We start from the raw sequence: 22,824 nt of genomic DNA, 5'->3' as shown, positions 1-22,824 counted from the left end.
TCTTCCTTCCTGTTAATTTTTGTTTGATCAGACCTATCCAGCTATAGTCTATCCAGAAGTGTAGTTCCTGCTGCAAAACTTTTAAAACTGCCTTATCAGTTTTAAAGCTTCTATGTCTTATGGAAGAAGAAACATCTTCATTCTGTTCAGATTATTCTTCTCTGAAAATAATTCCTTTCTAAATAATGGGCTACTCTTCTGGTCAGCGCATAATATTTCTCTTTAAAGTTCCCTCATATATGCTGCTCTACAGTGCAGCTGGCCTGTTGACCATCATGGTCCAGAGAGCTTGGAATTGGCAGTAATCAGGCCAAAGGTTTTCCCAAAATTGGTCCCTGTAGGTGCTTAGTTACTCTCCCATTTTCACAGACCACTTCTGGACGCACAAATACCTCTATGCACTGCCTTGGAAGATCTTTACTTGGTTCTATGGGTCGTTTGCAGCTGCCAGGATCAGCGTAGAGGATTCGATATTGTCACGTGATAACCTGTTACGTTGCAGCTAAGCAAAGTCGAGGCAAATCAGCCTGAACTGGAAAGATGAAAATTGAATCATGCTCAATCATAGGAGGGTTAAACTGTAGTCATTTAAGAGCATTTCAGCATGGAAAACATTTGCACAGGATTCAGCATGCTCCAAGTTCTGAGTATTTCCGTTGTAGTTAGGATTTGTTGGCTGATACACAGACCAGTACAAGGGGGGAAAAAAATCACATTTTATCTACAAGTGTGTCTACTGAAAGTTACAGTGATGGCATTTTGCAAATGCTAAGTGTTATTCTTGAAGCATTGGATTTGGTGGTTAGGCCAGTGATGAATGCTGAGGGAAAGAATAATCTCTAGAAAAATATGACAGTATCTAGATGAGGCTGCCTCTGAGTTGAGAAGTCATGTAGTATTTATTGGTGGTGTGGGGAAGCTTCAGAGAGCAACCAGAGAACACTTGATAAGATCTAAGTGGGATGTGTTTTTCCTCCTGCCAAAGTCTGCTCTGAATTCCCAGGCAGTGGTTTAGCTGGGGAGAGGAGAGGGGGTTTCGTGGCCTCCGTGTCGGGTGGCACGGGAACATCTGCTGCAAGGTGGAGTGAGAATGGCCTCGGAGGGCTGTTTTCTAGCACCTTAACCTGGTGTTTTGGGATTGCTCTTGTAACTGGGAATGTATTTAAGCAGTCTGTAGCACAAGATGTCATTGTATCACCTAGTTCCAGTTCTTCAACACACATCTTAAAAACTAGTTGCTGGAGCTGGAAGTTCTGACTGTTCTGACAGTGCTCTTCATAAGCAACCATCGCTTTTCCAACAGTGATAATCTAAAAAGAGAGTGAATCGAGAGCGAGGTTCGTTCATTCTCGCAGATGTTCTTGGGTTCTCCGAATGTTTCAAATGGCCTCGCGTTCTTTTCAGCGATCGCTTGTGTTTCTGTAATCCTTCAGGTATGCGTTATATTTGATGACTTAAGTTCAGGATCTCTTCAAATGAGTCAGCACATTGAGACAACTACACATTAAGTGGGTGTAATTTTATAAAATATTGACTTGAAGGCAGAGAAGAAATTCCTGACTCAAAAGTTAGTATTTCTTATAACTTGATATGCTTCAGAAACGAACAAAAATACAACACTGGCTGCTTTAATAGAGAATTCTGCTAGAAAGGCAATAGGTAGAATGGCAAATTAAGCCAGGGCTGAGCCCTGTTTCATGTCTCTCAAGAGTGATGCTTGCTTTTTTCAGAAGCAGCTTTTGGGGGCAACTTTGTGTATTATACAAAAGAAAAAATCTCTCCTATATGAATGAGTTTGTAACATATCTTGAATAACATCAAATAAGGAGGAATTTGTAATTTGGAGGGATGAAGCTTTAGGATGTGCAGTGCTTGAAGTGGCTTAAAAATAAAACATGCTGTAAAACATGGTGTCCTTGCTAAGGAAGGGATTGTTTTTGTATAAAATAGACACAGACTCTGCAGATCAGTAGTAGACGCCAGAACGCGTTCCCCAGTGCAGAGTGCTGACTGTGCACAGGATTCCCAGGAGTCCTTCCTGGTTCCCACCTCCCGTGAGCAGACCAAGAGCACCGATGTGCAGGCAGGACAGGGATGCCTCCGTGCCGGGACCTATAAAGTACTGCTGATTTTGCTGTAGCTGAGACACAGCCGTTAGCAGTGGCTGCCTCCCGGAGTGGAGCCTGAGGACGGTTCTCAGCTCCTGGCAAAGCAGCGTTTTCCCCTCTGCTGGGCTCCACCACATCTCGGTGGGCGAGAGGCAGTCAGAGCCGGGCGGGAGGAGGAAAGCGTTTTCCTCCCCTAAGATGTACTGCTAGAGGAACCGGGTTGTTGAGATTCAGGTTGTTTGTTTGTTTGTTTAGCAGGATGCATGAATGCAGATGAATACTTGGGCGAGATCCTGGTTCCCCTCAGATTTCCTTCAAGAGACTTTCATCTCCTGCTCTGTAACGCCCAGCCCTCAAAAACTTGGCAATGTATATGGAAAAGTTGAAAGACAGGTGCAAAGGGAGGGAAAGTTGGTGCAGAAGTTAAAGCCTCACCTTTATTTTGACCCTTAGTATTAAAGACCACCCATTGAATATCGTCTAAGATGAAGAAGATACATAATTCACAGCTGGATGAGGTTTGGGGTTATATTTAGGTTACACCTGGCAACCAGAGCAAGATGGCAGCAAGTCTGCACTCCTCATTGGTGAATGAGGCAATTGCATTTTATGTTGCTTCAAGATGCAAGTCTCTTCTTGTGCTTCAAGTTTCAGTTAATTGTGTTGGTGCAAATGTGGCATTTTTAGTGAAAGAAGCATGGCCTGGATATGCAGTTAACTAGAAACATCATTATAGTTAATTTATTAATCTGTCTAAACTGTCATGTAGAGGTTATCTAAATTTCCCTAGAAATTGCCTTTTTTTTTTTTTTTTTTTAACATTCTCCTAAAACAGCAGCATTTGTTTCTGACCATTTGGTTCATTTTAAATGGGTAAAAAAAATCCTCTCTTAACACAGCAAAAGTATATAAGCCGAAGTCCTAAGAAAGACCTACAGAAAGCTATGGATCAGGGTTGAAGTTTATACTAAGCTGCTACATTGAACTATTGGAGCTGTTGAGCAATCAATCGGATTTTTTTTGAGAATCTCTTTCAGTTTGTTATTTAGTTGCCTTTTTTCTTTTTTTTTTCCTTTTTGTTCCTTCTGTTTTCCTTTTTTTTTCCTTTTTTTTTCTTCGTGACTGAGGAAATTGCATCATGTGTTTTGGGACTTATCATACAGGTGCGAGTCACTTGAGCAATGGTAGAAATGATTTGTCCAGTCTATTAGCTACAACCACCTATTCCTGTGCTGCTTAAAATAATCCTAATGTGCCTTTTTAGCAAAATTTTAGTATATGTCAGGGGACAGATGATTCTTAAGAATCTTGTGTAACTTTGTCTTTTGATCTTACGGCATTAACATGCCATTGCTCAATTTCTAAACGAATGAAAATGTTTAGAAGTGTTAAAGAGTTTGTTCTTATGGAGTGAGCAGCTGCTGATCCGAAGATTGTAGGGTCGCCTCCTGTATTGCAGTGCAATTTTCCTTGGTGGTGCCCAGACCTGCCTTCAGCAACATTTGTGCTACCACTTTTTCTGCCTTTAATGAACATCCTTCTTTTTCTTGCCTCCCAAACTCACAGGATCCATCAGGCGCGGGAAAGTAGTGGTTGGCTTCATTTCTCCATGTGGTTTTGGCAGTGGACCAGCATTCCTTCCCAGCAACAGATAGGTGGCTTTGATCTCCTTGCCTCTCCGAGTGTCTTTAGGAAGCTGAGAGCGTTTCCCTGTAGCAATAACTGCTTTTATCACACAACTCTTCATAATGGCCTGGCTCCGTACCAGCTGGCACCATCTCCACTTGTGAGCTAAACCTTCTCTTCGGCTCTCACCACATCATCTTGCCCACTCAGCCCCAAGATGCCCTCAGTCTACGTGAATGGCATCACTGTGCAAGATTTATAGTAGGCAAAGCAGCCCTCCCTGATGCGTCAGAGCAGAGATGTGATGTCTGCTGTCCTCCTGAGCAGTCAGCTCCCTTATGAACTGCTGCCTCCTGGCATTCAAAGTCTTTTATTTCACAGCTGGTTGATCTACTATTTTTTCTTTTTCCTCAGTGATGTAGAGGTCGACTCTATGCAGTCCCTGGAGAGAACCCCATTACATGGTCTAGGCATGTGTGTAATTCCAGCTTTTCTGGGTGATTTTCCAGCTCAGGTGTGTGCATCTACCTTGCTGGAATTTTTCCTCATGGAGTGTTCCTTTCATGTATGTTCTCCTTAGATTCCAGTTCTTTTCCAGGCTTCTGCTCCATCTCCTCTCCCTTTAATTCTGTTTTCTAAAATACCGTTTTCCCTTGAAGAAAGTTCAGGATGAAATTAGAAAAATCATATGAGAAATCTATGTGGGTTTCTTTCTTTAGAAGTATATCAGATCTTTCTTTAACCTTTCTTTTTGTCTTGGGTATCTAGTAAGATGAGGATTTTCTTGTACCAACACCTAGACAGAGGGATCAAAGAGGTTCAGTCGTTGGATAATGCTTGAAATTAGGAGATAGGCAAAATTATATTCCTAGGAAATTTTTTTAAGAAGGATTTGATTTTGTTTTGTTTTTGATTTAGGCACATTTTCCCATGAATTCTCAAGGGGGTTGCAGTTGGCCAGCCCCCAGCATACAAGGAAAGCACCAGGAAAGCATAGAAGGAAAAACTTGCCACAGTTATATGAAGTTGAAAGTGAGAAATGTTCCAAACTCTTCAGCTTCCATTATCTTCAATTTTGCTAAAAGACTCGACATCATTCAAGATGCTAATTTTTCAAATATGTCATTGATTAAAACCACCATGAGAAGGATAATGATGAAAAAGGAAACAGTGGAACTTCAGGAGCTCCCTTAGGAGCTTCTTTATCCTGCATAGGCTCATCTGTTGAAGACCTCTCTGTAATCAAGGTTTTTAGTCCTGACCTTCTCTCAGGCACTGCGATGTGGACCCTTCTGATTCTTGTTAAGGACTTACTTATTACTCTGCTTGGGTTTCAGTACACTGTTTTATGAGAGATGAGTTTTGCTGTCCTGCTGCAGGAATATATAAGATTGATAGAGGATGATCTGGAGATCAAGGGGCTTCATGCTCTCTTCAAGCACGTTGAATTTCTTTGCAGTGCTTTAGACCGGGCCATCACATAAACAGCTGGTCTGTAATGTATAGTAGTGAGCCAAGAAAGTTGTGCTTTTACAGATACTGCTATGCTGCTTGGAGGCCTTCTTTGGATCCCAAGAGGGAATTTTAATAATCCTGCTTTTAGACAGAATGAGGTTGATTAACGTTGACGTTTACACTGTGCATTCCTAGTTCACAAGGAGATCTATAAATAAGCAAGGAATCATGCATTTTTGGAGCTGTTTTTCCTGTCTCTTATTGATGCAACTAGCTGATTTTTCTTTTTCCCGAGTATCATCAAAGGAGCCATTTTCTAACGTTTCAAGCCTGAGCTGCAGCGAGCAGGATCAATGTTCTCATCCTCACCTCTGAGTTCCCTTAGAGTGACGAATAAACCCACGTGCAGGGCCCTCACCGAGCCCTCTGCTAACTCACAGTCCGGCAGCTACCTGGTGAAGGTGCCGCGATGGAGGGAGCTGCCTGGGGGAACTGCAGGGCGCTCTGCCCCGTTACGTCCCCAGGTCTCGTTAGGAATCAGAGGAGCGACGCGTTTCTGCGCCGTCAATGAGTGAGCGACGTTTCCCGCTCCATCTGCTGCCGGCGGCGCGGTGCCTTGCCCGCTGCGTTTCGGTGGGCGACAGGATGATTAATTTGGGCTCCCATTCATGCCGCAGGGAACATTTGCCTGTCCTAGAGCCATTCCCGCCCGTGCCGAATGGCAGCGTTGGGGATAGGAAACCTCGGCTGCTGTTTACTAGGATCTTGCTTTCCAGGATGAGGCACGCGGCTGCCGTTGCGCTCGCCGCTCTGCAAAGCGATGTCCAAGAGAGCAGTCCGTTATGTGAGGGAAAGGGATTTATTTTGTTCCCCTTGAATGTTATTTCCTTGGGAAGCCCTCCCTGTTGTGGGCCGCTCCGTCGGAAGCGGCAGGCTGCGGGTAAAACCCTCCCGAGCACCTTTCAGAGCAGCAGTCCATCCCGTGCTCCGCTTTCCCCGGAGCGGCGTTTCTTTTATCTTGCCGCTGCAGTGGGATACTGCGGTAGCTTGTTTCTATTAATAGCTCTGCTCTCGCTGTCTCTCGGCGTTTCGAGGGGTTTTGGCGTTTGCCGGAGCGCGGACAGCGGGGCGAGCGCCTTGCCCGCGCGATGCGCGCCCCGCGCGGAGCGCTGCGCTTGGCGGGGCCGAGGCCCTCGCTGCGGGGCAGGCCAGCCAGGCTGCAGGGCTTGAGAGAGCCTACTGCTCCCTTAAAAATCACATCACAAGCGTCAAACCAGGCAAGATTCCTGCCAGGGGAAGACCCTGCGTATTTTCCCTCTGCTGTGGTGTGCTTTGAGCGTGCAGCTCCTTTTCTCCAGGTTTCCAAGATGGTTTGGAGCAGATGAATGCAGCGGCTCTAGGAAGAGGGCACCGCGTGGCTTTGCACAGCCTGCTGAGCAGCGCGCTCGTCCCCAAAGCGCTGTATTTCCGACCTGGAGCACTCGTTCCGCTCAGCAGCGGGCTGCCTTGCAAGGCTGTGCAAAGCAGCGAATCTCAAGAGAAACAGGTGGGCTATGCCAGGAAGAACATAGGTGGCACAAAACACCTTGACCCTCGCCCTATTCATTTCCTTTTTATATTTTTTTATTTTTATTTTTGGTCTCCTATGGCAGTAACCGAAATGCTGCAGATGCTCAGCCTGCTTTCTCGGTTTTTGTGTTGTTTTGTTTGTTTGTTTTTCTCCCCGCTGACAACTCCTCTATTGGCAGCCTCTGTCTGGAGGGCAGTGCTGGCGTGCTAGCAATTAGGAAGCAAACTCATTAGCTGGAAATAAAGCCAATGTCCAGAGAGTGCAAGGGATGGAGGAGGGGGGGAAGAAGCTGAGTCGGGGGTTTCTGGCAAGCCCTGAGCTTGTCGGTGCAAATGGAGTGATCCAGAGAGGCATTTCCCTGCCCGTCACGGAGCGGTTGGGGTGCTGGAGAGTTGCTCTGTGAGCCAAAACGCTCTTTTCTTGCGTTTTTGGGTGCTCTGGGTCGTAATCTTGCTCTGACAGGCGGCGGGATGGCTGTGCTTTATGCAGCATCGTGGCGGGGGGGTGGTCAGCTTTTCCTCCTCCACCCTCGAGGAAGGCTGAAACGGCCCCAGTGTTTTGAAGGAGGTGGGCAGCCCCCCTCCTTTAAAGCATAAGGAAATTGCTGAATAAAGTGGCTTTTTGGCAACAGCTCTCAATTTTACAATTCATTTCCAAAATATTTTCAACGTACAATTTAAGTGAAGGTTGTCCTGAAAGGAGATTGGAGTTTCGGGCTCTGCTGTAAACATCCTCTGTCCACTTTGTGCTGAAGTTTTGGTTTAACATATGTGTCAGGACTTAAATGCTTCTCTATTTTAGCCATTTAAGGACCAATGTGAGAATGATGGTTCATAAAAGTAGAAGAAAGTAATTATTGTCTCTTATCTATTTATTTTTATTCAAATAATATCGTACATGTAGTTAAATAATCTACGTCCTAATCCCTTCTAAAATGCTTAATACTTAAGAAAGTATTTTTCAGGTTGGGGCACTGAAGAGGATCAGCTTTGCCACTAGCTGATCATATAGTTCTCTGTAAACTTAACGTGAAATGATCTTAATGTAAAACACATTGAGAAATGCACCCTTGTTTTTGCGTTTATCACTTTATTGTGGTAATTGCATTTAACCATTTAACTTGACCATGAAAAAAATCCCTAGGAGCCTAGTTTAAAAACAAAACCAAAAAACCCCACTGTTTTTCCCTTCTGTTCCTACACTGAAGCAGAAAGGCAGGGAGACCATAAGATGGTTTATTCTTCATAATTGAGATCTTGTCTCCTAATTCATGGGTTTGGCCTTTCTCATTAGAACTCTGAATATAGTCTTTGTCCTTCTGCTCACGTCACGATTGCGCTGCTACGTTCCCAAGGCAGGACCTATAAAAGCGATTTTCTCAGCTACTATAAAATATTCCAAAGAACGAACACAGACTTTTTTGGGGGGTTTTTTTTTTTTTTTGGTTTTTAGTTTTCTCCCCCTGTCTCACTCTCTTTAGTCCCAGTGACAGGCTCAGCAAGCAGAGAAGGTTTCATTGTTGGCAGGAGGGCTCGAGGGGTCAGAAGCACTCAGGGCGCTTGGGGCTTTGCAAACAGCTTTTTTTTTCTTTTTTTTCCCCTTTTTTTTCCCAAGACTGAAATAGGAGGAAGGCAGGGATGACGCAGCCCTCCGTGAATCTGATGAATGGGAATTGTGGCGCTGACCGCTGCAGCTGGCGCTCCCGCATGGAGCGTGGCCCTTTTCCCATGGGCGGAAGGGGGGTCTTGAATCCTTTCCTGCCTGCCGCTGGCCACAGGGACCGTGGGGTTTTGCAGGAATTTTGTAGGCTGCTTCTGCACGCTGCAAGCGAAGGCTGCAGTTACGGGCTGAAACAGGAGTGTTTAGGTCCTGAGAGGTGTTTGTGCAGGTTTCAAAGAAACTGCATTAAGCTAAATAGCATTGGCAAAGCAGCGCCCCGCGCTCGAGATGGACACGTCACTCTGGAGAGCTATCAGCCTGAGGAGCAGCTCCTGCCCTTGTGCCAGAAGGGCCCTTCTCTAGTCCGTGTTTATAAGAGCGGCGGCATCATCCCTGACGTCAGGAGCCTGCAGCTGGGCAGGCAGATAGGAAACACGCTGGAAAAAGCTCCTGCTTCACCACGTCCACTCCACTGCTTGTTTTGTGCACCCAGCTGAGTTCGGATCCTCCGGAATTACCTGTTTCAGGCATTAAATTTGCATTAAATCCTCCTCAGGTTCTGCCCAAGCTGGGGATGGTGGAATTGGGGCATAATTCTGGCTCGGGATCAGTGTAATGAGGTGGAGTGGGGCTAAGCTGAATTAGCAGGAATCTGTCCAGGCTGCTTTTTCACATGGATATGATTCTTGCTGCTTGCACCTGGAGAAACTGTGTTGGAGCCAATGGAGTTCCTGTAGATTTACCACAAGATAAAATTGCTGCTGCTTTGGGAATAGTTGTTGTGAAGCTTTCCTAGCATACAGTAACGCCATAAATAATAATATGTGGAATATACCACTTGGAAAAGCCTGCCTTATGAATATCTCGTCCTTCCTGTTGACATGAAAATGGTTCATTTGGATTTTCGATAGCCGCCATGTGTGGTATTTTTGAAAACTTGATTTTAGGGTGGGTGTGTGTGTGTGTGTGCGCGTGCAGATGCCTGTTCAGTTTAATGTGCATTAGGATTTTTTTCTCCCCATCTCAGATTTCCCTATAGATCCAACAGATACATTAGCAGGAGGGTTTTTCTAATGCGCAGACCCGTAGCTGTGTTCCTGCTCCAGGGCACAGCCCCTTTCCCGCGATGCTCCAGGCCTCTGGCACTGTCGGGTTGCCACCTCTTGCCTTGTACACCATCCTGGAGGAATCCAATTTCCATCTGAAGGACTTAAAACACGAAGGCGCTTGCAGGGCTGAGCCTGATGTGGAGCGTGCCGTCCGGCACTGCCTTTATGCTGTGGGTCGGATGGGTGTTTCTGAAGCCGTGAAACGCCGTAATCTTTGTGGTGCCAGTTTCTAGCTGTCAGATCCTGCCCTCGGATAGGGATAGGGATAGGGAGAGGCATGGAGGGTTTTTTCGGTGAAGCAGTTGCCGTAGGGATGATGTGTGGGCAGGCCTGGGAAGCGGGCTGAGCTCGGCACCATGCGAGTGTGGAAGAATAAACCGTGTGGGAGAAGAGCTTGGAAACTCGTGGGGTTTCAGTACATTTCTATGTACGTATGTGCGTGTATGCACACGCTTATATATCGTTATGTCCATATTTTTAAAAATATGTTTGGATATGCTCATACGTATGTACACGAACATTTTGTTCTTGGCAAAATTGCTGGCAGTGCTTCAGAGAGCTGCTGTGCCACAGCCAACGCTGTTCCACGGGAGAATCCCAGCCTTTCCCTCCCGCTCGGAGAGAGCGAGCGGGAAGAGACAAGAGCGCAGGGAAAGGACACGGCAGGGGAAACAACCGGGGAAGCGGAGGCAATAACTCGTGGGTTGGACGCCAGCAGCTCTTCCAGAAACGTGACCTTTTGAGAAGATGCTTCCATCCCAGAAGAGCGTCTCCTCCTCCGCGCAGGCTGAGTGTTTAGCACTGGGCACGTGTGTGGGGGAATAACATGGAGGGGCAATCCCATTAAAACACTCTCCCCTTGATGGCAGAGAGCTTTTGGTGACAGTAACGTCCTGATTCTGTCTGGTAATGTTGTAGATGGACATCTGCAAGGTGCCACTTTAGCACTCTCCTGGGCATCCTTCAGCAGGGTGATGTTAAGAGCAGTTGTATGAAGGGACCTATAAGAACACAGGAGCTTAAAGAGGAGGTGACTTTTTCTGTATCTCATTTTAGCAAGGAGGATGCTAAAATAACATCCAGTTCTGAATGATCAGCTTGGAGCTTGAAGTATTTGAGTTTTAATTTTGTAGAGCCCCAGAGCTCTGGTACCAGCCTTGTATGGGCTGCGGGGAGCCTCCAGGGCTGCACCCAGCTCGGAAAGCGCTCCCGCCGGTGAGGGAGGGTTTTCCTATGGAGCAAGGTCTACGGCGTGCCAGATGCACCGAGCGTGTGCATGGTGACTGGCTTGAAATTGGGAAATATTTAGTCATTCATAGATGGTAGTATTTTTTTTTCTTTTGGAAGAAAGGAGCTAAGATTGAGTTACTGCAAAGGTATTTTGTAGGCGTCTGCCACCACATTTTTATGATAAGTTCCTTGTCTTCAGGGAGATGCTTTTTATGTAAGCAGAAAACCCTTATTTCTACTATGCCAATTATATATATAAAAAAAAAAAAAAGGAGCAAGTGGTGTTGTTCCTTTGCCTTATTTTCTTCTTTTAGCATGGATCTGTTACGGTGAGGCTAGGTATGCTAAGTACACACCACTTCTCTGTACCTTTATCTTGGATGTGTTGGTTTGTCACACTTGCAGTTTTGACTGATGGAGACAATTCTTGCAAATTCTTTACGAGTTTTCCTCAAAATGGTCATAAGAGGTACAACACATAGTGTTTTTTGTTTTTTTTGCATAAAAGATAACTTGAGGCCCCTGACCAGCTGATCAGCTGCACTAAAAATAATCCTTTCTGTGATGTCTTAGACCAACCTTTATCCTTCCTGTTTCAAGTGATGCCAGAAGAATGGGACAAAATTGCCCGTTTTGAGTCTCTCTCCTCTTGTCTTTTGATGTTGCAGTCGATGTGACCACAGCGCTGCCCTTGCAAGTTGCGCCGACTTCGGTCCCCATGGATCTCCGCTTGGACCACCAGTTCTCCATGCCCGTGACGGAACCGACCCTCCGAGAACAGCAGCTCCAGCAGGAGCTTCTGGCGCTCAAGCAGAAGCAGCAGATCCAGAGGCAGATTCTCATAGCCGAGTTTCAGAGGCAACACGAGCAGCTCTCCCGGCAGCATGAGGCCCAGCTGCACGAGCACATCAAGGTAAGCGATGGGCAGCCCTGCTTTGGGTGGCGAGCAGAAAGCATTGGGTCACCAGGAGGAGGGGTGGACAAATGGGCTCGTTGGTTTTGGCAATGGAGATACGATGGAGCGGACAGTCCCTGGTCAGAGGACTGTCAAGGCCTTAGCTTTGAAAAGGAGGAATGGGGTGGAGGAGGGGAGGCACGTTACTTTAAACCTTAGCTAGATCTACATGTATTCAAAAGTGCTGCCCCCACTGCCAGTTGTCGTCTTGCAAGGCATAAATCTGGATTTGGGAAACCGATGTAGCCTCATTTCAGCAGAATTTAACCCAAGGTGCAAAACATGGACGCTAGCATCCTCTGCAGGGAAAGCTCATGTGAGGAGCGGGAGCGGAGCTGTGCACGGCCGAGGAGCGTGGGGTAGAGGCCGGGCACCGGCGACCGCTCCGCGGTAGCGCAGGGGCTAGGCAGAAAGTGTCGTGTAGAAGATGGCTGTTGCATAGTGAAATTCTTAGACGTTATATAAATATTTCACAGTGATAGACCATTGCTATGGTAACATCAGCTTTCAGAATGGCTAATACGCTCCCTTTGCAAAGGAGGATTAGCGCTGCGCCTGGTAAATAGTGTTAATGTAATATTAAAAAGCAACCTCAATTCAACCTTGCAGAACTTTCATTTTGATACGAAATGTATGTCAGAGTGAGGGAGATGGGATTAAAAGTTAATGTTGTATTATTTACAGCCTTTTCAGAGATACTAACCATTTGAAGACTGATTAACAGCAAATGCCTCTTTCCCTAATGGGTGCTCTAATGTGCTCTCTTCAGGACAAAATTTTGACAAATGAGTATTTCGATTAGCATCTGGTAATTGCAAATGTCGTTAAGTACACGACCATTAAAATTACGAAATTCATCCCAATTTAATGGGCAAGATAAGTAACTTGTAAGTAAGCTGTAAGTCCAAGGAAGCTCCTGTTTTGTCCAGAGAACTTGCACATGTGTAACCTCATATTTGAACTGCAAACTTTGAGCTATCCACGTGCCTTATGACACGTGAAAAACAGAGGGGAGGACAAAGAGATTATTACAGCAAATAAATAACCTTACCTTCTATGAAAGTGAAGCGTTAGGGGATTGAAAGTTAAAATTTGGCGTAGATTCAGCCCGGGATGAAGCTGAGCGAAGCTGCGGTGCTCTTTTGAAAGTCGCTTAGGATGAGTAGCACGCTTCCCATTGCCCGTGTGTGTGTGTGCACATTGGTGCACGCTGCTGCAAGCCCGTGCTCTGCCGAGGTGTTGGGTCAAGGAAGTGCTTCCCACATGGGAAAGGTCCAAGCAGATGTGCTGGGGGTGTCTCTGGTTTGGGTCATACGAAGAGAACTGTTAAAAGGTGTGCGAGATGAATGCGCATCTCCTTTTTAGGAGAACAGCAAGGTTATGCTGGGGAAGATAGTGTGTGTCGTGCAAGGGTACTGAGAAATGTTTTAGGAGGAAAAAAAGTACATTTAAGGCAATTTTTTTTTTGGCCTTTGTTTTTTAAAGCAAGCTGCAAACCAATCCCAGGAAATGCCAAAAAGAAGGAATAGCTAGTAAACACAAAGGCTGCAGATTTAACAAAATGCTTCATAGCTGTCAGAATATGTGGAATCGCCCAGAGCTGTTAGGTCTTTTGCAGCAGCGCAAGATGGGGACGTGCTTTATGATCTGTTCATTCAGGAGCGCATCTGGAGATTAAAAATGTGAAAGACACGTCAACCTCTTGACTTCCCAATTGGGAGCTAGGAATAAATGAGGTTTATTTGATGGCTGGCTTATGGTGTCACTGAAGGGATTAAGGAGGTCCTTAGGCTCTTATTCTCAAAAGTAAATTGTTCAGTATGCAGAAATAGCTGATCAACGTAGTGCTGAAGGTCTTCAGCTGAAAGTGTGGCCCCAAAACTTGACTTTACAGTATTGTAGCGCTGGGGCCATTGCTCCCTTTTTACAAGCTTGCATTTCCAGGTTTCCTGTTCTATATAGAGGAGGTTTCCCTTTGGACAAGACATCTCTTGGGAATCTAGCCCTGTCTGGCCTAAACCTCGGTTAAGGTCATATGTAATGACAGGGTGCACGAAGGCTGGGGCCACCTCTCTGCCCACCTTCCTCTGCGTTCAGCAGTTTTGGTTTGGACTTGAACCTCTTCAGGGAAAAGGTTCCACTCTGAAGCAGCTTCAAAATACAGCAAAACACACAAAACTTAAAAGGTGAATTTCAGAGTTCTTAATTTAATCTGATATCAAGCAATGCAGCAGTTCTCTTTGATGTTGGTTTCCTTGGAAATTTTCAGAGCCTCAATTATACTATTTCTATATTATTGTATAGTATATACATTACACAATTTGTGCAATTTATACATACAATTTACTATATATTAATTATATTACAGTTATTGCCTTGTACAGTATTTGTGGGGGAAGCACAGCTGCATCTTGCTATATTTCACATATTTGGTGGTAGCTATCTAGAATCAACTACTTTGAATCTTTTTCGTTACAGCCTAATATCCAGGACAGCTACAGCTGTATGTAATCAACAGCTACAAAACTTTTATTTCCTTATTTGTTTATTTAATAATAAGCAGTAATTTTCCTGCTTTGCTCTTTCTTTATGTTGTTTCTATTTTTTTTTTTTTGCCTTCAGGATTACAATTCCTAGGTTGCGAGTATATTTTGAATATAGCAGAACATCTGACTGCAGTTACATATACAGAGCAGATATTGCACTGGATTCCAGTTTTAAAAAGACATGAGTCTTAAATAGCTTTGTGCTCTTCTGCTTATAGACAGCGAAGAGATTTGTCAAAAGGGATTCAACGGCTATGCATCTGCTGCCAAAAGTACCACACAAGAGTATACAGGTAGAGCTGATGCTAAAAATACACGCATTATTTAAGCAACTCGTGCGTTCAGAGGGTTGGGGAGAAATCGGTGTTTGGTGCAGAAATACACACAACCATTACTAAATTAGAGCAGCCAGTGCCGAGAAGATTTTGAAAAGGTTACTTACTATTAAAAAGTCAAGGCCTTAGACCACAATAGTAATGTTTTTTATTATTATTATTTTATTACAGTGTTGTTGACTGGAACACAGAAACTGTTCTTTGAGTGAATAAGGTGAATATAAAGTATAAGGGATTTAGTGCGATCAAAGAGAGGGGAAATGTCCTTTCCCCTGAACAAAACAGTAGTATGTGAAACATCCTGAACTCTTCCTGAATAACTGAAATTTGCTTTAAAAGTGGTGGCATATCTTTCTATTTTTTTTTTTCAAGCATGTTTTGTTTTCAGTTGAAAGCTGAAGGTTTTGTATTTTCCAGAACTTGATTTGATCTTGAGTGCAGAATTTTAATCATCCAATCCAGTAAAGAAGGAAAAGATGAAGTTGACCTAATCCTACATTGATGATCCCTTTTTCCATCCTTTCCCTTCAATTAGTCTGTGCTGTAATAGAAAATCAGCAGCTGCCCTTATCTGTTGAACCTTTATTGCATCTCTCTTTTGGAGAGATCTGGTCTCCATGTAAAATGAGCAAATTCCTGATGGTCACGTGAGCCAGAGAACCAAGCTTGGAATGAGATAATATTTGTGGAAGGAAGGTATAAATGGAAGCAGTTAGGGCTCTGCTCACCAAGGGAGAAGGATCATTGCCTGCTGAGAGGAGTGAGAAAACTTTGACATATTTAGGGAAAATAAGCTAAGCCTTAGGAAGGCTTCACGCCATATGGAAATACAGAAAACTGTCTTTCACAACTACAGTGGAGCTTTGCAACTTGCTGCAGCTCGACATCTGAGAGCAGCTCGAGCAAAGCAGTCCCCACTGCTGTGTGCGGAGGCTCCTGAGGCTGCTCTGGGCTGGCTGGAGAGAGACAAAATCCCATCTTCAGCCTTCAGGGAAATGGCTTTTCCACTGAGGAGGGCTTGCCCAGATGTGCCCCTGTATTTATAGCCCTCAGATGTGCCTGCCCCAGCGCGGGAGCTCGGCGCCCCGCGGCCTGCCCGTGAGGTGGTGGAAAGCCGCGCGGCCGCTCCGGCCTGCGCTTTGCTCGGCCTTTGGCTGCGGAGGAAGCCCTGTCGCGTTTTTTCCCTTTGCATTTTTCCCTTTTTCCCATCCAAGATCAGCTGGAAGTTAGCGAAAGGTTTTCCACTTGCCTGCTGGTCAAGGGCCCGACTGAGATGACTGAAGAGGGGCAGGAGGGATGCAGGCAGTGCGAGCTCAGCAGAGAAGCAGTCGATGTGGTGGGTAACACAGATAATCTCTTCTTTCTGTGCATGGCCTAAACTCAGAGCCAGAGCTCTTAGGAGTTCCGACTCTTACAGCTCAGCCAAAGCTTCCTTTAGGAAGCTGATGCATTAGCATGTGACAATAGATATCAAAAAAGTGTATTCTGGTAGTGTTATTCCCTTGTCGAGCAGCATCTCAACAACATTCCATCCAAACATGGAACAGAAACCTTACCCTGGATATGCGAGAAGTTAATTTTCTCATCCAATACTATTTCTCTCATCTGAGAAAAGATTATTTATATGCAGCTGTATCCTAGGAAATACTATACTGCATGTGCAGCATATGCAGAATGGTGGAGAAGACACGGGTGTGGGTGTCACTTAGGCCTTTGTGCAGAAGTGGCAGCTCGGATCTGCAGTGCTGCTCACCAAGCAGCAGTTTAGGGGTGGTTTTCTTCCCATTTCAGGTAGAAATTTCCTACATGCAGCAGCACCCTGTGCAGCCTAATAGCTTTATGCCAATAAATTAAAAAAAAATAAGTGGAATGTTTTCAGGCATGGATTTTTATATATAGCTGCAGTGAGAACATGAAGATGGTTCTGTGGAGATTCTGTAGTTTTCAGATGACGTGTTTTTTCTTAACGTTGATTTCGAGTCTCAATCAACGGTGCTTCCAAGGTATTAGTCTCTATGGCAGTTGTTTTGAATCATTTGGTGAAGCCCTCACCACCTCCAGAAGCTTGCTTCTGAAGGTAGTAGTCTTCTGGGGAAACCTCTGGACAGATTTTGGTCAGTTAAATGTTATTTCTTTCCAAGGAATACAGAAGGTTTGTTTCTCGTCCTAAAGAGTGCACCCATTCCTGACAGTTTCCATCATTTTCAAGAGAAGCTTGAAAATCCAGGAGATAACAGGTGTCTGCCTCTGATGTGATAGGATTCTTAATCTTGGAGAGCTGCATTTGGGATCCAGTCAGTCCTAAAAAAAAAAAAAAGCCAGATCAAACACTTTGTGCCCTGTTAGTGCCTGAAGTTGTCGCAAATTACTCTTATTTTTAGATGGCTTCCTGTTCTTTTATTATTATCATTATTTCAGTGACCTCCCCTCATTTTATTGATACAAGTAGCTGACTCCATGGCATTAAAAGACTTAGGTTTAGATCCTGCAAAATTTAACTTCTGACAGATGTAAGCCTTTAGAAAAGTTTTTGCAAGATCAGAGTCCTTGATCTCCTTGAAGGGAGGCAGGAGGTGATTTTGTTAACGCTGAAAGCCAAGATCTCTCTTTTTTTTTTTTTTTTTTTTTTTTTCCAAACACCAGGGACCTGCCTGTACATGCAATTTGGGATAATGTCAACAGGTTGTATACTGAAATTTGTATAAGTAAGTGCCGTGTCTCAGAACACAGAGCCTTTCACAGGGTATGTTAACTTGAGCGGTTTGCTAACTAGCTTTGGTGGTTTCTGGGCTCAAGCTGGTCTGTCCTGGATTGCTCAGCCGGGAAGTCCCGACTTTGTCTTTAGGTAACTTCTTGAAGTGAGCAGTAACATAACCAAAGGGTTTGATGTAGGCAAGGCAGGCACATGCAGGTCTCATTGCTGTGACAGTGGTCTGATTCTGGACTGAGGATAGTCTCTTCCTTTGCTCCGTCCCTCAGTATTCCCACGCTTGTTAAATGCACCTTTCCCTGTTAACATGGGATCTTTTAGCCTGTGGTGATCAGGAAATTTAACTGTCATTCCTTTTCCCAAAGCCACTAGACCTGAACCACCTACACCTGAACTCCAGACATCTCGGTAAGATATGTCTAAGCGAGATTAGTTGCTTGCCTGTATAATTGTCAGCTGAGAAAGGCTGTTTTCTGTCCCCCCACCGTAGTGCAGAATGAGGGGCTGCGGGGATGTGGGGCACGGGGTTGCCCCTCTCTGCAGCAGCTGGAAAGGGACACGCTGCATATCCACACGTTCAGCTGATGGTAGGTCCAAGAAGAGACATTATAGACTTCTGTTCTCCCATGCAATATTATTTTTTCAGATTTTCTGTGTCTAGGAACCCTTATTGCCTGGCTCATGCTGAAAACTACAACTGTTCTTTCCGTCTTTCTCTTTTCCTTCCCCCTCTCCCAGTAAAACTAGTTACATCTAGCTAGCCCCAGGTGTTCCAGCAGGTATCTTCTGTACAACTGTAATAGCTCTGCCCATGGAATTAAAACACAGTCAAGAGAGAGTGCTGAAGCTGGAGAATATCCTAAAAATCCAGGAAACAGATGGGGAGAAGATGAAGTAGGGAATCCAGACAAAAGAGGATGGGGGCGGGGGGGACAACAAACAAACAAAAAAACAGCAAACTGGGTCATACAGAGTCCTTGAGCTTTCCAGGAAGAAGTCCTCCTCGGGTTGCAATCTTCTTTTTTTATATCAGACCAGGGCATGCCAGTTATGGACTTGCTTGGAGATGAAAACTGTTTTTCTTGCCCTAGCAACCTGTTTCTTCTTGCCCTGTGCTACCTCATGCTTGTGGAGTTGGGAGTCACCTTCAAACGTGAAGAGCTGCTGCAGAGGTGGCCTGGGTGACATCCCACCGCGTTCAGCTGGGCTGTAGCTCCTCCACGAGGAGGTGGACACTAAAGGTGCTTTGGATCACAACGGACTTTTGTTGACAGTAGTTATGAGCTGAAGCATGCGCTTTCCAGTAGGACAGTGGGTTTCTTTAGGATGGACGCATGTGGAATGTTGCAGAGCGTAACTTTTCCATTTCTTCTGCAGTGGCTAAAGGCAACTCTTTTATTTCTGCTTTGCTCAAAACAATGCTTCCTTTTGGATGTTTTGAGTGAACTTGCTGAAAAGTTGCTGGTTGGTTCCCTTCGCGTTCCTGACGGACTTGCTCGAGTTTGTTACTGAAGAGAAATGAGGAGTGTGACTGGCAAAATCTGCCACACTGCTGAGTCCGTGTGGTTTGCTGAAAATTGATGAATACCTTAAAAAGCTCTACATTCTCTTTGCTACATTTATTACGATTAACATATGCTAACGGAGCCCCAGAAGCGTGAACTGCAGGTACAGTTGAACATTTGTGCAGCTCTCATAAATAGTGGAAGCAGTGACATTAAACATATGCAGGAATCCCTATAGTTAAAAATATTTACAAATATTTATTTTGGCAGGAGCACCTTGTTCAGATGTTCCCTGCCACGTTTACCAATGCAGAACGCCTATTTGTTGCACAATATACTCCTCCGATAGCTACTGGAATTAGTTCCATGCAAACGCGTGGATCCATGCAGATGCAAGTGATTTCTCTTGGTGTATCACTTTGTATTCCATAAACATTTAAATTTCATTGCAGTCAAGAAAAAGGGTGCCACTTCGATCATGGACGTGCAACCATGAACGTGGAAGCGCTGCAGAACTGGCACCCGTGCATTTGCCAATGAGGGAGATTTGTAGCAGCGTCTTCTATGTTTTGCTCTATGCAAATAAGAGCTCAGCTCAGTAATTAATAATCCTTCTCAGAGCCACCCAGGCATCCTTTGGTATGTTGTGAAGTGATGTTCAAGGGAGAGTTTTGAGTTCCCAACTCAGGCCATTTTTTGAAGACACGAGTGATGGGAAGAGGTGTCCCATTGAAATATGGTTCTGAAATATTTTGCTTTTAGATATCATCAGGCTTTTTTTTTTTTCTTCCCTCCACTAAGCCATTCAAGTGCAGGTTTAATGTCAGAACAAAACTACTAAAGTGCGTAAAGAGCATGTAAAGTGTGTGGGTATTGTCAGGCCAAGATTGGTGCGTGGAGCAGGAGGCGGGGAATAGAACTGCCCGGCAGTTAACCACACTCTCTTCTGCGTGTTTGTGACCTCTTAAAATTTGCCTAGATTACTGAAACAGAAAAGCTAATAATCTTCTGGTGCTTCAGTTTATTTTGTGCATAGGAAAGTTTTATATATGTTATCAGATTTATCAGATATCCTGTTTCTCTTGTTTAGTCAGTCTTTAGTGGTTTTCTTTGCTATTTATAGTTTTTGGGGTTTTTTTTTAACAAAGCATCAGCAGAAAGACACATTGCAAAATGAGAAAAATTGTAAATTTTAAAAAGCAAATCAGGGCACCATCTAGTTTGCAGAAAGTTTTTCACCCTTATCTTTTCAAAACACAGAGCAGTTGTGCGAACGGAATGAGGATATTTCTGTTCCCTCTGACTGCACGATAACCAGCACGGATAGTGACAGCAGCAAAGATGAGCAATGCAAGTCTCAGCTTCGGTTTGCACCCCGAATCCTTAACCAAGCTTGTTGGGAGACAAGGCCAAAGCCCGTGTGCAATCTGTGCTGCAGGATCCCTGCAGTTGCCTGAGCTGGTAGGTTAAAGCTAGCAGGCATCCGGCTGCATCGCTATCACGCCTTGCGTGCCTGCCATGTATCTCCTAGCAATAGTGTCTACGGAGCTTGTTTTCACACCTAAGCGCAGAAACAAACATTTATGCTGTAGGAGTTCGGATAGAGTATGAAAGCAAGTTGTTCAGGCACTTAGAGGGCCCAGCAGACAACAGAAAACTGATTTCCTAGGTGGAATTGGAGAGGTTGCTTCGCTTAAGTGTAGGAAGGGTTGCAGCTATATTGAGTGCTCTTTATGGAAACTGGGGTCAAAATTCAGCAGAAACAAAGCATCCTTAATGAAACTTCTGTAAGCCGTGCAGATACGAATCTGTCTTTTCATTTATTTTTCACTACAGATGTCAATGAAAGCACGCTTCCTTGTAAAGCATCTTAATGTATGTAAAACATTACAGGGAGCGTAGCCTGCGAAGTTTAGGAGACTGCAGATGGAGAGAAAAGGCTCCTTATTTCGTAAAAAAATAACAAAACCTGTTTTAGCATATTGTGCATTAAATATTGTTCATTTGCATACTTCCTATGGTTATGAGAGCCCACCATGTGGTGGGCTTGTTGGAAGTCTGAAATGACGCTCCCTCCCCAAATGGAGACGTGTGAGCGGAAGCGGCTGCTTGTGATGCACCCGAAAAAAGACCAGTTGCCCCCATGGGCTTTTTGTTTGTTCACTTCTGTAGGTGGTGATAATCTGAATTCCTTTTTGTTGTTTATATAAAATTTAATAGGATTAAAGAGGAGATGCAGGTAAAGACAGTCTGCACACTCGAACCAACAGCAGGCCCTGCTCCACCGCGTGTTCCCACCAGATAGCCGGGCAGATTGCAGAATGCCAGCTGAACTATTTTTTCTTCATATGCTTTTATAGAATCGTATAATTTTAATGCATCCCCAGCTCAAACACTGGGTGGTACAAATGTAGAATGCCAGAATTTAAACAAAGAAATCCCTCTCGAAAACCTAGATAAGAAAACATGGGAAAGGGAGGAGAAGAATCACTGCTACGTGGGGCGGTAGTCTTGCGTGTGCACGTGTGGTGTTAAGGTTGGGAGAAGAGTGGAGACCTGTTCCCACCTTGCTAGCCATGCCAGAAGGGCCCAGGCCCTTTCCAGGGTTCTGTTGAACCTCAAGCGGTGGGTGGCATCGGAGCACAAATCCCCTTTAAGTCCAAGCTCGGCGCAGCCTCCTCTGTCGCCGGCGCCTACGCAGCGCGAAGGGTTTGCAGGGTAGCGCTGCCAGCTCCCGATCAATCTGCTGGTTTATAAGCTGCCAACGTAAAGCTTGCAGGGCGGGCGTAATACGATCGTGGGCACCCGCCCGGGAGCAAACGTGCTCCTGCATTTTGGAGCAGTTTGCAAGGGTAAAGAGCGTAGCCCAAGCGGCTAGACTGCAAAATGTACCTTGCTGGACGGGGAGCAGAGGGAACTGGGAGGTAGCAGTGGAGTAACAGGGACCTAAATCTTAGTTTGAGCCTTTTCTTAAGAAAGCAGCATGGCTTTTTTTTTTTTTTTTTTTTTGATAGCACACTAGATGTTTTTCAAGGGAGAAGCCCTGTGCTAGGGAAGTGGCTCTTGTAAGCCCCATGGAGATCCATTCGCACCTAGAGAAGCGACAAGCTGTTGCATCTTGTCATTTGTCATCTGCTCCCCATCAGCATGATTCTCTCCTGGCCTGCCGTCAAAATGCAGCGCGGTCTTCAAGTGCCAGCAGGTACCTCTCCATGGTCCAGAGGAACCAAACCGCTCCTCTGAGCGCCCACGAAAACACTCCTGCACCCACAGAGCATATGTTGGGCTGGGACCTTCTGGAGAGATGGTCTGTCCTAAATTTGGCAGGAGGTTGCTGCCTGCATGCAGCTTCTAAGTGGCCCAATTTGACACTTGGGTCTTTGAACGTGGCCGTGATGAGATGTCAGGGCTCAGCCCCTCGGGCAGTGAAGCCCAAGTTGTCTAAGACCTGGAAGATCTCATGCTAATTCTGGTCTTATGTGTGGTTATGTGGGAGCAACTTAGGCTTGCTCTGCTTCCCTGCCTACAAAATACAATGGTAATGGTATTGTGGTGCCAGACTTTACAGCCAGTGGTGTTTTATCTGCAGACAGTTACAGACTTGGTTGATTTCAGTGTCCAGAGCTACCTTTTCAGAACTCACTAGAAAACCCACCATGGGGCTGCTACTGGAAGTGGTGGGAAGGCACCAGGTCACCTTACAAAACATCTCAACAAGTTTATCCTTGAAAACACAGTGCTGGAAGCTACCTGTGGTTTCACGATCCAGTTAGGCTGAGGTGACCCTGAGCTGCTGTTGAAAGGGTCTTTTCCCCATCACCAGCCACATATGACCGTGCTTTGGGTTTGGGCTGCTTGCTAGGCCAACAGCCAAGCAATGAAAAAGAAGAGATAAGAAAAAAAATTGGTGTTTTGTCTTCCACAGTAGTCTGGGGGGACCCAGCGTGGCCCTGCAGGAGTGCACAGAGACTGTGACCAGCTGCCTTGGTGGCAGCTGAGCCCGTTGGAGGATTGGA

At 45.2% G+C, this 22,824-nt stretch overlaps 1 protein-coding gene across 5 annotated transcripts in view; it reads left to right on the top strand.

Annotated features, from left to right (window-relative positions):
- HDAC4 (histone deacetylase 4) overlaps positions 1-22,824 on the top strand; it is a 211,375-nt gene that overhangs the window by 106,897 nt on the left and 81,654 nt on the right. For all 5 annotated transcript variants that reach the window (XM_088526970.1, XM_088526972.1, XM_088526969.1 and 2 more), the window contains one exon: positions 11,426-11,670. In XM_088526970.1, the coding sequence (XP_088383096.1) occupies positions 11,426-11,670 (245 nt within the window). The remainder of the gene's footprint in view (positions 1-11,425; positions 11,671-22,824) is intronic.

Source organism: Tinamus guttatus, unplaced genomic scaffold (assembly GCF_059628265.1).
Source record: "Tinamus guttatus ecotype Peru unplaced genomic scaffold, ASM5962826v1 Tinamus_guttatus_pri_ptg000260l, whole genome shotgun sequence".
Taxonomy (NCBI): Eukaryota; Metazoa; Chordata; class Aves; order Tinamiformes; family Tinamidae; genus Tinamus; species Tinamus guttatus.
The sequence above is the reverse complement of the archived record's forward strand: the minus strand, read 5'-3'. Positions and strand labels throughout refer to the sequence as shown.